Source organism: Anomaloglossus baeobatrachus, chromosome 6, assembly GCF_048569485.1.
Source record: "Anomaloglossus baeobatrachus isolate aAnoBae1 chromosome 6, aAnoBae1.hap1, whole genome shotgun sequence".
Classification (NCBI taxonomy): domain Eukaryota; kingdom Metazoa; phylum Chordata; class Amphibia; order Anura; family Aromobatidae; genus Anomaloglossus; species Anomaloglossus baeobatrachus.
The window spans coordinates 578,923,338-578,937,850 of record NC_134358.1 but is presented as its reverse complement, the minus strand read 5'-3'; the positions used below and the strand labels follow the sequence as shown (position 1 = coordinate 578,937,850).

Sequence of the window (14,513 nt, the reverse complement as noted above, 5' to 3'; positions counted from 1 at the left end):
GAACCTATAGATGACCAGAAGGGAATTTGTAGATGACCTGAAGAGAACCTGTAGATGACCTGAAGAGAACCTATAGTTGACCGGAACAGAACCTATAGATAACCCAAAGAGAATCTGTCGATGATCTGAAAATAACCTATAGATGACCTGAAGAGAATCTGTAGTTGAACTGAAGGGGACCTATAGATGACCTGAAGAAAACATATAGATGACCTGAAGAAACCCTAAAAGTGCCTTGAAGGGAACCTATAAATAACCTGAAGAGAATCTGCAGATAACCTGAAGAGAACCTGTAGATAACCCAAGGAGAATCTATAGATGACCTGAAAAGAACTTTTACATAGATTGTTCAAGGAAAGCCTATGGATTGTCCAAACAAAAGCTATTGATGGCTACAGAAGAAACCACAAATGACCCAAGGGATGGCTCAAAGAGAACATATGGTTCTAATTAAAGCTATAGACGGTTGAAATAGCAGAAGGGGTAAGGACCAAGACAACACATACACTGAATTACATTCATCCTAAGAGCTCTTACTTCCTGCTCCCGGCGTGCGGTAGGTTACCAGGCCAGGGGCGCGTGTACTGCCGGGCAGAGATGTAGGACTCGGGTTTGCAGGTTCGGTTCCATTAGTAGCTGAGAAGACAAATTAATTCTTCATAAACTTGTGGCCCCCTATAAATTGCACATCATAGAATTTTATAGAGGATGATGCGTGGTATCTGCCTGGTGAGGGCGCCGGCGGGTGGTAGGGACTGAACACAGAAAAATCATGGATGAATGGAACATTGTGAAAACAAGTGATGCAGCTGATCATAAACACAAGAACTGACCTGTCTCCGAGCAGAAGCAGCAGGTGTCTCCCGATCCCTGCACCAGAAACTGACCCTGAAAGACAAGAACTCACACAACAAATGGCCATAATGTGAGGGGAGAAGCCACTGTTCTACCTGAGGGAGAGGAGCCTCTGATCTACCCGAGGGAGAGGAGCCTCTGATCTACCCGAGGGAGAGGAGCCTCTGTTCTACCCGAGGGACAGGAGCCTCTGGTCTACCCGAGGGACAGGAGCCTCTGTTCTACCCGAGGGACAGGAGCCTCTGTTCTACCCGAGGGACAGGAGCCTCTGTTCTACCCGAGGGACAGGAGCCTCTGTTCTACCCGAGGGACAGGAGCCTCTGTTCTACCCGAGGGACAGGAGCCTCTGTTCTACCCGAGGGACAGGAGCCTCTGTTCTACCCGAGGGACAGGAGCCTCTGTTCTACCCGAGGGACAGGAGCCTCTGTTCTACCCGAGGGACAGGAGCCACTGTTCTACCCGAGGGAGAGGAGCCTCTGTTCTACCAGAGGGACAGGAGCCACTGTTCTACCCGAGGGAGCGGAGCCTCTGTTCTACCCGAGGGAGAGGAGCCTCTGTTCTACCCGAGGGAGAGGAGCCACTGTTCTACCTGAGGGAGAGGAGCCTCTGATCTACCCGAGGGAGAGGAGCCTCTGTTCTACCCGAGGGAGAGGAGCCTCTGTTCTACCCGGGGGAGAGGAGCCTCTGTTCTACCTGAGGGAGAGGAGCCTCTGTTCTACCCGAGGGAGAGGAGCCTCTGTTCTACCCGAGGGAGAGGAGCCTCTGTTCTACCCGAGGGAGAGGAGCCTCTGTTTTACCCGAGGGACAGGAGCCTCTGTTCTACCCGAGGGACAGGAGCCTCTGTTCTACCCGAGGGACAGGAGCCTCTGTTCTACCCGAGGGACAGGAGCCACTGTTCTACCCGAGGGAGAGGAGCCTCTGTTCTACCAGAGGGACAGGAGCCACTGTTCTACCCGAGGGAGCGGAGCCTCTGTTCTACCCGAGGGAGAGGAGCCTCTGTTCTACCCGAGGGAGAGGAGCCACTGTTCTACCTGAGGGAGAGGAGCCTCTGATCTACCCGAGGGAGAGGAGCCTCTGTTCTACCCGAGGGAGAGGAGCCTCTGTTCTACCCGGGGGAGAGGAGCCTCTGTTCTACCTGAGGGAGAGGAGCCTCTGTTCTACCCGAGGGAGAGGAGCCTCTGTTCTACCCGAGGGAGAGGAGCCTCTGTTCTACCCGAGGGAGAGGAGCCACTGTTCTACCTGAGGGAGAGGAGCCTCTGATCTACCCGAGGGAGAGGAGCCTCTGTTCTACCCGAGGGAGAGGAGCCACTGTTCTACCTGAGGGAGAGGAGCCTCTGATCTACCCGAGGGAGAGGAGCCTCTGTTCTACCCGAGGGAGAGGAGCCTCTGTTCTACCCGGGGGAGAGGAGCCTCTGTTCTACCTGAGGGAGAGGAGCCTCTGTTCTACCCGAGGGAGAGGAGCCTCTGTTCTACCCGAGGGAGAGGAGCCTCTGTTCTACCCGAGGGAGAGGAGCCACTGTTCTACCTGAGGGAGAGGAGCCTCTGATCTACCCGAGGGAGAGGAGCCTCTGTTCTACCCGAGGGAGAGGAGCCTCTGTTCTACCCGGGGGAGAGGAGCCTCTGTTCTACCTGAGGGAGAGGAGCCTCTGTTCTACCCGAGGGAGAGGAGCCTCTGTTCTACCCGAGGGAGAGGAGCCTCTGTTCTACCCGAGGGAGAGGAGCCTCTGTTCTACCCGAGGGAGAGGAGCCTCTGTTTTACCCGAGGGAGAGGAGCCTCTGTTCTACCCGAGGGAGAGGAGCCTCTGTTCTACCCGAGGGAGAGGAGCCTCTGTTCTACCTGAGGGAGAGGAGCCTCTGTTCTACCCGAGGGAGAGGAGCCTCTGTTCTACCCGAGGGAGAGGAGTCTCTGTTCTACCCGAGGGAGAGGAGTCTCTGTTCTACCCGAGGAAGAGGAGCCTCTGTTCTACCCGAGGAAGAGGAGCCTCTGTTCTACCCGAGGGAGAGAAGTCTCTGTTCTACCCGAGGAAGAGGAGCCTCTGTTCTACCTGAGGGAGAGGAGCCTCTGTTCTACCTGAGGGAGAGGAGCCTCTGTTCTACCCGAGGGAGAGGAACCTCTGTTCTATCTGAGGGAGAGGAGCCTCTGTTCTACCCGAGGGAGAGGAGCCTCTGTTCTCTCTGAAGGAGAGGAGCCTTTGTTCTACCCGAAGGAGAGGAGCCTCTGTTCTACCCGAGGGAGAGGAGCCTCTGTTCTACCCGAGGGAGAGGAGCCTCTGTTCTACCCGAGGGAGAGGAGCCTCTGTTCTACCCGAGGGAGAGGAACCTCTGTTCTACCCGAGGGAGAGGAACCTCTGTTCTACCCGAGGGAGAGGAGCCTCTGTTCTACCCGAGGAAGAGGAGCCTCTGTTCTACCCGAGGGAGAGGAGCCTCTGTTCTACCTGAGGGAGAGGAGCCTCTGTTCTACCCGAGGGAGAGGAGCCTCTGTTCTACCCGAGGGAGAGGAGCCTCTGTTCTACCCGAGGGGGAGGAGCCTCTGTTCTACCCGAGGGAGAGGAGCCTCTGTTCTACCCGAGGGAGAGGAGCCTCTGTTCTACCCGAGGGAGAGGAGCCTCTGTTCTACCCGAGGGAGAGGAGTCTCTGTTCTACCCGAGGGAGAGGAGCCTCTGTTCTACCTGAGGGAGAAGAGCCTCTGTTCTACCTGAGGGAGAGGAGTCTCTGTGCTACCCGAGGAAGAGCAGCCTCTGTTCTACCCGAGGGAGAGGAGCCTCTGTTCTACCCGAGGGAGAAGAACCTCTGTTCTATCTGAGGGAGAGGAACCTCTGTTCTCTCTGAGGGAGAGGAGCCTCTGTTCTACCCGAGGGAGAGGAGCCTCTGTTCTCTCTGAGGGAGAGGAGCCTCTGTTCTATGTTTATGTACTTGGTCTTGTGTTGAAGCAGCGCCCCCTGTGGACAGGACGTCACTCACCTCGGGGCACCCCTGGCTGGTGAGCTGGCAGTAGTGGGAGCACTGGGCAGTCAGGTTGGGCAGGCACTGGCACACGTGGCAGGCTCCAGATCTCCAGCGCTCCCCGACACTGTGTGTCCCTCCGTGGTGTGAACAGGCCTCACAAGGGGCTGTCTGACACCTGAGGATGGAAGGCGAGCGAAACGGGGGGAGTCAGGCTGGATCAGAAGTGGGGGGACCCTGTATATATGTGTACAGAGCAGAGACGGCGGAGCAGAGACAGCGGAGCAGAGACGGCGGAGCAGAGACGGCGGAGCCGCACACAGAGACAGCGGAGCAGAGACAACGGAGCAGAGACAGCGGAGCAGAGACAGCAGAGCAGAGACAGTGGAGCAGAGACAGCGGAGCCGCACACAGAGACAGCGGAGCAGAGACAGCGGAGCAGAGACAGCAGAGCAGAGACAGTGGAGCAGAGACAGCGGAGCCGCACACAGAGACAGCGGAGCCGCACACAGAGACAGCGGAGCCGCACACAGAGACAGCGGAGCCACACACAGAGACAGCGGAGCCACACACAGAGACTTGTGGCTGATCTGGGGGAAGTTACCTGCGCGCCTTGCGGTAGATTCCCCGGCACTGCTTCCCATGGCCGTGCTTGATGGGGTTGTTAGGACTGCGGAAAGACCATTGTATACTCTGCACCCCACATGGACCCAGGCACTCGCCCCAGGGTGACCAGGAGGACCAGCCGCAATGCACTGCAGAGACAGACACCGGGATCACTCAGAGGTCATACTGCACAGAGCAGAGACCTCCCCACATCCCCAGGGATCTGCACACTGCCCCACCCCCAGGGATCTACACACTGCCCCACTACCAGGGATCTACACACTGCCCCACCACCAGGGATCTACACACTGCCCCACTGCAAGAGATCTACACACTGCCCCACCGCCAGGGATCTACACAGTGCCCCACCGCCAGGGATCTACACACTGCCCCACCACCAGGGATCTACACACTGCCCCACCGCCAGGGATCTACACAGTGCCCCACTGCCAGGGATCTACACACTGCCCCACCACCAGGGATCTACACACTGCCCCACTGCCAGGGATCTACACACTACCCCACCACCAGGGATCTACACACTGACCCACCGCCAGGGATCTACACACTGACCCACCGCCAGGGATCTACACACTGACCCACCACCAGGGATCTACACACTGCCCCACCGCCAGGGATCTACATACAGCCCCACCGCCAAGGATCTACACCCTGCCCCACCGCCAGGGATCTACACACTGCCCCACCGCCAGAGATCTACACACTGCCCCACCGCCAGAGATCTACACACTGCCCCACCACCAGAGATCTACACACTGCCCCACCCCCAGGGATCTACACACTGCCCCACCCCCAGAGATCTACACACTGCCCCACCACCAGAGAGCTACACACTGCCCCACCCCCAGGGATCTACACACTGCCCCACCCCCAGGGATCTACACACTGCCCCACCCCCAGGGATCTACACACTGCCCCACCCCCAGGGATCTACACACTGCCCAACCCCCAGAGATCTACACACTGCCCCACCGCCAGGGATCTACATACAGCCCCACCACCAGGGATCTACACACTGCCCCACCCCCAGGGATCTACACACTGCCCTACCCCCAGGGATCTACACACTTCCCCACCCCCAGGGATCTACACACTGCCCCACCCCCAGGGATCTACACACTTCCCCACCGCCATGGATCTACACACTGCCCCACCCCCAGAGATCTACACACTGTCCCACCCCTAGGGATCTACACACTGTCCCACCCTTAGCGATCTACACACTGGCCCACCCCCAGGGATCTACACACTGCCCCACCCTCAGGGATCTACACACTGCCCCACCCTCAGGGATCTACACACTGCCGCACCCCCAGGGATCTACACACTGCCCCACCCCCAGGTATCTACATAATGCCCCCCCCAAAAAAACCCAGGGATCTAAACACTGTCTGAGACCCAGGGAGCTACACACTGCCGCCACTGTTGTGAATATCATCAGAGATGGTGCTCTTCCCGGGAGTGTTCCTGGACTCTCTCTGGTGGCTAGTGCTGGTAGTGAGTCTGATTCTGCATCTGTCGCTCAGACAGGTTTTGGAGATGATTTCTGTTTCAGGAAGTCTATGGAGTCCAGCCAGGGGGGATATAGGAAGACAGTCTCTGTCTAACCTTTGCCGGTGATAATTGTTTCTGCTTCATGTGATAGATGTCCTGAATTTTGTCCTCCAGCCTTTAGGCTTTTACCTTTCCCCTTAGGTTTTTGTTTTGCCTTTTTGTGCCTTTTTGGATTTTCCAGGAATGATTTCTACAACAGTTTTTCGTTCCTTTTGCATTTTGTTCTTTTAGTCTGGGCCTGGTTAAAGGCTGAATTTGCACTGAAGGGTGTTTCTGCTTAATCTATGTCTTTTTCTAAATTAGTATTTGAGAATATTCCTTTTTGTTTCTTGCTTGTGAATACATGCTCTTCCCGCACTATTTTTGGAGAGCGATTTATTCCCAGCGAGAAAGGGAGCTTTTACTCCCTGTTTGATCAGGATTGTATTTTTGTGTCTCATGTGTTTTGTAGTTATGATCTTTTCTATTATATTTGTATTTTCTATTTAAATGTATTTGCACAAGAGTTCCTGATATAGTGGGAGGAAGATCGTGTGATCTTTAAGGTATCTTTTTATTATCAGGTGTTGGTGCTATTCAGGGTTTTAACTACTGTAACCAGCAATCTATCCTATACTTTGGTATCTAGCTAGCAGGGCCACACTTTGCTTATTTCTATATCTACCAACTGTGTGTTGTTTTTTCTAATCACTGTCATTATATGTTGGGAGCTTTGACTTTCCTTTGGGGCTGCTCTGAGGCAAGTCACTATTCTTCATTCCATCTTTGAGTTAGCTCAAAGCAGCAGTGACGAGGCGTCTAGGTTTGTTAGGAACGCTCCACCACTACTTCTAGTTGTGTTTGTGTAGTCACTGGATTGCAGCCAGATAAGTTTCCAACTACTCTTGTGTATTTTCATCAACCTTTTTATGGGATTTTTGCAAGAACTTTTGCGGACTCCGGACCATAACACCCCACCACACCCAAGGGTCTACACACTGCCCCACCCCTGAGGATCTATACACTGCCCCTCCCCCGCGGATCTATACATTGACCCACACCCGAGGATCTACACACTGTCCTAACATCACCACACCCAAGAATCTGCACACTGCCCCACACCCAGGGATCTACATACTGCCCCTGCCACAGGGATCCAAACATTGCCCCACCCCCACACCCAGAGAGCTACATACTGCACCACCCAAGGGATCTACAAACTGTAACACCCCAAGAGAGCTACACACTGTCCCACACCCAGGGGATCTACACACTGCCCTATATCCAGGGGATCTATTCACTACCCCACAACCAAGGGATCTACATACTACCGACACCCAGGGGATTCACATAGTGCCCCACACTCAGATCTACACACTGCCCCACTCCCAAGGGATCTACACACTACCCCACACTCATACCCAGAAATCTACACACTGCCCCCCCACTCAGGGATCTACACACTGCCCCACACTTAGGGATCTACACACTGCCTCACACACACAGTAAGGGATCTACACATTGCCCCACCCTCACATCCAGGGATGTACTGCCCCATCCCCAGGGATCTACACACCGCCAATCCACAGGGATCTAAACACTGCCCCACCCCCAGGGATTCACGCACTGCCCCACCCCCAGGGATCTACACACTGCCCCACCCCCAGGGATCTACACACTGCCCCACCCCCAGTGATCTACACACTGCCCCACCCCCAGGGATCTACACACTGCCCCACCCCCAGGGATCTACCACACTGACCGTTACATTCTGGGTTTTGCCTGCATTGCTTCATGGTGCCATCCTGACAGCTGCAGATCTGGCAGTTGGCTTTCACCAGTTGTCCCGGCCAGTAGGTGGCTCCATCCACCTCACACGGACATTCCTCCGGCCGTACACAGTGATTCATACCGTCCAGCAAATATCCATCAGGACACCGACAACCTGAGGGGGTACAGGAAGGGATAACTATCATGATGCAGGAGGTACCCTGAGCAGAATCAGCCCCCTGTACCCCCACATACCGGAGACACATGGCTGGTCACTGAGGCAGACCCTATTATGGCTCAGGTCAGAACAGGTCATTGGACACTGGGCGCAAGCCTTGTATTCCAGGTCAGGAGGACAAGATGGAGGCTGAGGGCAGCCGTCCTGGTGACACGTATCTGGGGGGCAAAACAGGGGACATCCTGAGTCATCAGTGCCACCAGGTCACTGCCAGGAATGTGCTTCACAATCTCCATCCTGAAAATCGAACCCGGTGCTGACTCAATTGTATCCATCCTCACCAATCTCCACAGATAGAGCTGAAGATGCCGGATGAAGAGAACAATGGTGCCCCCCACTCTCTGGAGGGGTACACTCTCTGCGCCGAATCACCACCCCGCTGCAGTCCTGAGTACAGTTTGACCATGTTGTCCACTGAGTCCACGAGCCGTCAACTGGGAAGACAAGACAAGGTTCTCATAATAACAAGTCTGACCGATCCTCCCCACCAATGATCCAGAATATTCTGTGTCTCCAGAGACTGTGAGATATGTGTAACCTAGAGTATAAGGAATAACCTGACCCCTCCAGTGACCCCCAATATTCTGTGTCTCCAGAGACTATGGGATATGTGTGACCTAGAGTATAAGGAATAACCTGACCCCTCCAGTGCCCCCCAATATTCTGTGACTCCAGAGACTGTGGGATATGTGTGACCTAGAGTATAAGGAATAACCTGACCCCTCCAGTGCCCCCCAATATTCTGTGTCTCCAGAGACTGTGGGATATGTGTGACCTATAGTATAAGGAATAACCTGACCCCTCCAGTGCCCCCCAATATTCTGTGACTCCAGAGACTGTGGGATATGTGTGACCTATAGTATAAGGAATGGCCTGACCCCTCCAGTGACCCCCAATATTCTGTGTCTCCAGAGATTGTGGGATATGTGTGACCTAGAGTATAAGGAATAACCTGACCCCTCCAGTGACCCCCAATATTCTGTGACTCCAGAGACGTGGGATATGTGTGACCTAGAGTATAAGGAATAACCTGACCCCTCCAGTGCCCCCCAATATTCTGTGACTCCAAAGACTGTGGGATATGTGTGACCTAGAGTATAAGGAATAACCTGACCCCTCCAGTGACCCCCAATATTCTGTGACACCAGAGACTGTGGGATATGTGTGACCTTGAGTATAAGGAATAACCTGACCCCCTCCAGTGACCCCCAATATTCTGTGACTCCAGAGACTGTGGGATATGTGTGACCTATAGCATAAGGAGTGACCTGACCCCTCCAGTGACCCCAAATATTCTGTGACTCCAGAGACTGTGGGATATGTATGACCTATAGTATAAGGAATAACCTGACCCCTCCAGTGCCCCCCAATATTCTGTGACTCCAGAGACTGTGGGATATGTGTGACCTATAGCATAAGGAGTGACCTGACCCCTCCAGTGACCCCCAATATTCTGTGACTCCAGAGACTGTGGGATATGTATGACCTATAGTATAAGGAATAACCTGACCCCTCTAGTGACCCCCAATATTCTGTGACTCCAGAGACTGTGGGATATGTGTGAGCTATAGTATAAGGAATGACCTGACCCCTCCAGTGCCCACCAATATTCTGTGGCACAGTGGTGAGGGTCTCACCTGGGCAGGACACATAGAAGCACTGCTGGGCCTCGCTCTCCTCTCCTCGGCACTGTCTTAGGATATCGCTGGATGGGTTGGTGCACGTGCGGCGCCTGCTCTGTACTCCGCTCCCACAGGACTGGCTACAGTCGCTCCACGACCCCCATGGACTCCAGAATCCACATTCCCGCTCATCCGAGGCGGCCAATGCCAAGGATTCCTCTTCACAGTCAGTGACCCCATTACAGACCTGAGGACATAAGAGGGAGGACCGCAAGAGTGAAAGGAGGGCACAGACAAGACCAGCAATATCACAGAGCCTCGCACCTCATCTCCCATGCTTCATACCCCTGCACCTCGTCCCTTGTGTTTCATCTCCCCATCTCGTTCCCCCTGCGCCTCGTCCTCCTTCACCTAATTCTCCCGCTCCTCGTCCCTGCACCTCGTTTTCCCTGTGCCTTGTTCCCCATGCCTCGTTCTCCCGCTCCTCGTCCCCTGCACCTCGTTTCACCCACACACCTTGTTACTCATGCCTCGCCTCTCACACCTCGTCTCCCGCTCCTCGTCCCTGCACCTCATCCCCTGCTCCTTGTCCCTGCACCTAGTTTTCCCTGTGCCTCGTTCCCCCTGCACCTCAACCCCCGCTCCTCGTCCCTGCACCTCATCCCCCGCTCCTCGTCCCTGCACCTCATCCCCCGCTCCTCGTCCCTGCACCTCATAACCTGCTCCTCGTCACTGCACCTCATCCCCCGCTCCTCGTCCCTGCACCTCATAACCTGCTCCTCGTCCCTGCACCTCAACCCCCGCTCCTTGACCCTGCACCTCATAACCTGCTCCTCGTCACTGCACCTCATCCCCCGCTCCTCGTCCCTGCACCTCATAACCTGCTCCTCGTCCCTGCACCTCATCCCCCGCTCCTCGTCCCTGCACCTCATCCCCCGCTCCTCGTCCCTGCACCTCATAACCTGCTCCTCGTCCCTGCACCTCAACCCCCGCTCCTCGTCCCTGCACCTCATAACCTGCTCCTCGTCACTGCACCTCATCCCCTGCGCCTCGTCTCCTGCTCCTCGTCCCTGCACCTCATCCCCTACTCCTCGTCCCTGCACCTCGTTTTCCCTGTGCCTCGTCTCCCGCTCCTCGTCCCTGCACCTCGTTTTCCCTGTGCCTCGTTCCTCTGCGCCTCGTCTCCCGCACTCCACATACCTGTGTAAACCTCATGCAGTGGCCATCCGGGCACATGTATTCTGGGCAGCCCGCTGGAGACGTCTGGTTCATGGGAGTCGGAGTCACCAGACCCTTCTCTATATGGGGAGGGCATGGTTATAGAGTGGAGGACAGGCATATTTTACCTAATTACCCCTCTCCCGTCAGATGCCGGGCGTCCATTAGGTGGGCGTCTCACCACATGACCTCTCGTCTTCCCCCTGAGGACAGTCCGGAGCGCCGTCACACACCAGGGAGATGTTCACACACATCCTGTTGGTGCAAATGAAGTGTCCAGGGCAAGGGGGAATTTGTGAGGAACCTGACGACAAGAACGGACAAAAACAACGTGCTAAGTAACGAGGACCCGAAAATATCCTGACACGTGACATAATAGCAATATTTCCCCATAACCTTGTGCTCTCGTCCGTGGCCTCCGTCATTATAGCAGCATTATAGCAGTATATTACCGCTGTGTGCTGGGCCTCTTACCGCAGTTGTCCATGCTTTCATCTGATTGGTCCCGGCAGTGGGGGGCTCCATCGCACAGCTCGCTGTAGCCCACACACTCCCCGCTCAGCGCACATTTGAAGTGGTCCCAGTCACAGGTTGTGTTGCAGTCATGCTCGTCGCTGCCGTCCATACAGTCCACCTCATGGTCGCACCGCCAGCCCCGGGGTCTGCACTCACCGCTGCCGCACTGGAACTCATAGCGGCTGCAGCCCGGCCCGCCAACTGGAAACACAAGATATAGCCATGTCGTCCTATAGCAATGTAACCACAGTCGTGATACTCGCGAGACGTACAGAGGACACATGGTCCTGCTGTGCCCCACCTGGCTGCAGTATGGGCACTGCTCCACATACAGGCCACATAATCCAGAATGGAATCTAGAGCCGCAGGAGGCAGCAATCTACAGCGAAAGGAGGCAGCAATCTACAGCGAAGGAAGGCAGCAATCTACAGCGAAAGGAGGCAGCACTCTACAGTGAAAGGAGGCAATCTACAGCGAAAGGAGGCAGCAATCTACAGCGAAAGGAGGCAGCAATCTACAGCGAAAGGAGGCAGCAATCTACAGCGCCAGAGGCAGCATTCTACAGCGAAAAGAGGCATTAATCTACAGCGAAAGTGTTGAGGACAAGAATTGACTATCCAAAAATACTTAATTCAGCCATTTCGTAGACTCAGGTATATAGTTCAATAGATGTGAACTAACACACATATTTGTGAATGCTTTTGTTTCTTACTAACATGTATATTGCATATTCAGTGTATTTTCCTTAGACACAGTATATGTAACTTAAAGATGGCTGCCATTTCCTGTTTTGCACATGGGACGATGGACAAAGAAATTCCTGGAGCTTGGACTGACCAATCCAAGGAGGATGTGCAGATCTCTCTATGTCATGAAGCCCTGCCCTGCGATACTTGATTGGACTAAAACTTTTGGTTACACCCCCTTACTGCTCGGTCTAGAGTTTTTTCAAATAATAAAAATCACTTGGTCAGAGCCAGTCATGGAGATAGATCTAACTGACTTGCTGTCCAGTTATTCTTCATTCTCGTGTGCACACATGACATTTTAATTTGAAACAGCAGTCAGATCCCGAGAGATTTTTTGAGTCTCATCATCATCATCATCATCATCATCATCATCATCGTCATTTTAGCCTTGACAGTTGGCTTGCCAAGTGTGGGGCCACCGAGAAGGGTGAGTCAGAGCTTCCATTTTCCGGACGTCTGGGGGCTACTCCACAAGTATCCAGGTGTCACTCGATAGGACTGATCCCCCTCCATTCCGCGGTAAGCATCATATACATTGTGTGTGCTGTTTTACCTGTAGTTCAAGAGACACCTGGCGAAAGGGGGTGGTTACTAGTCCGGAGAATGGTAGTGCACCAGAGACCAAACGGTGTGACTGTCAGTCACCGGTGACCTAGAGAAGGACCCAGCCCCCATAGGGGCTAGGCGTAGGTGTTAAAGGATCTGACTGTCTGTATTTCTGAGTTGTATAGAGGGAGAAATCAGGGGGGGGGGCTTTTTGAGTAGCTGTTGATTTGTATATAGTGTATGGTTAATCAGGCTTGTGATTTCTCTGTTTGGTTCTCGGAGAGTTAATTGTCTGTTATTGTTCACGGAGGGCTCTGCTGTAAGATAGAAACAGAGCAGGGTCGAATTACGCAACTAGTGCTTACAGTCTCTCACTAAGAGAGAAGAGAAAGGTGGGGGTCACTCATTCACGCAGCTACATTCCTTCACTGAGAACAGAAGAGAGCAGGAAGCAAGGAAGAGGGGGGTCATGTGCCCAGCAGAGAGGCAGAGGGAGAGGAAACGGAGCCTAGGGACGCAGCTGCTGTCTTTGTTCTGTGATAAAGAAGGGGGGTCAGCTACCCACTGCCTTTACATTGAGAAAGCAGGAAGGAGGGGGAAAGAAAGGAGGGGTCGATTACCTACTGCTGCAGTGTACATGTATGTATGTATGTATATATATATAAATATATATATATATATATATATATACACATGTATCAACTAGCTGACTTATGCATTTTTCAGTATTTTACAATTGAGTTTCCTTTTGAACAGAAGTATGAGAACTAGCGATTCCCCTGTGTTGCAGATGACACAGTCACTGTTTATTAAATATTAAATATTGAATAGATAATAAACGAGGCGGGAAGGGTTCTGGTAACTTAAAGTGGAATTAGCGTATTCCCCTGCGTTGTAGGCGCATGTCACTGTCTGCGTAGCAGACGAGGCAGGAAAGGATTTCATTTTGGTTAAATTAAAGGTGTCGGAATTAGCGTATTCTCCTGCGTTTTAGACGCGCGTAAATGTTTGCGTTCGATACGCAAACGAGGCGAGAAAGAATTCCGGTTGGAGCCGGCCGGTCCAATTAGAGCACTTTGTATACTCTCTGTTCAAGAGGAAATGTGTTCATAGTATCATAGTATCATAGTATCATAGTTTTTAAGGTTGAAGGGAGACTGTAAGTCCATCTAGTTCAACCCGTAGCCTAACATGTTGATCCAGAGGAAGGCAAAAAAAAAACCCCAATGTGACAAACAAGTTCCAATGGGGAAAAAATTTCCTTCCTGACTCCACATCCGGCAATCAGACTAGTTCCCTGGATCAACACCCTGTCATAAAATCTAATATACATAACTGGTAATATTAAATTTTTCAAGAAAGGCGTCCAGGCTCTGCTTAAATGTTAGCAGTGAATCACTCATTACAACATCATGCGGCAGAGAGTTCCATAGTCTCACTGCTCGTACAGTAAAGAATCCTCGTCTGTGATTATGATTAAACCTTCTTTCCTCAAGATGTAGCGGATGCCCCCGTGTTCCAGTCGCAGGCCTAGGTGTAAAAAGATCTTTGGAAAGGTCTCTGTACTGTCCCCTCATATATTTATACATTGTGATTAGATCCCCCCTAAGCCTTCGTTTTTCCAGACTAAATAACCCCAAGTTTAATAACCTGTCTTGGTATTGCAGCCCACCCATTCCTCTAATAATCTTGGTCGCTCTTCTCTGCACCCTTTCCAGTTCAGCTATGTCCTTCTTATATATCGGTGACCAGAATTGTACACAGTATATAAGTGCGGTCGCACTAGTGACTTGTACAGAGGTAGAACTATATTTTTTTCATGAACACTTATACCTCTTTTAATACATCCCATTATTTTATTAGCCCTGGCAGCAGTTGCCTGACACTGTCCACTAA

The 14,513-nt window shown here is 53.0% G+C and overlaps 1 protein-coding gene across 1 annotated transcript in view; it reads right to left on the bottom strand.

The window, feature by feature from the left end:
- LOC142243992 (SCO-spondin-like) overlaps nt 1-14,513 on the bottom strand; it is a 476,497-nt gene that overhangs the window by 254,276 nt on the left and 207,708 nt on the right. Inside the window, 11 exon segments of the mRNA XM_075316177.1 lie at nt 538-636; nt 834-888; nt 3,817-3,976; nt 4,403-4,553; nt 7,721-7,903; nt 7,984-8,124; nt 8,248-8,400; nt 9,604-9,835; nt 10,789-10,886; nt 10,988-11,110; nt 11,281-11,523. Of these exon segments, the coding sequence (XP_075172292.1) occupies nt 538-636; nt 834-888; nt 3,817-3,976; nt 4,403-4,553; nt 7,721-7,903; nt 7,984-8,124; nt 8,248-8,400; nt 9,604-9,835; nt 10,789-10,886; nt 10,988-11,110; nt 11,281-11,523 (1,638 nt within the window).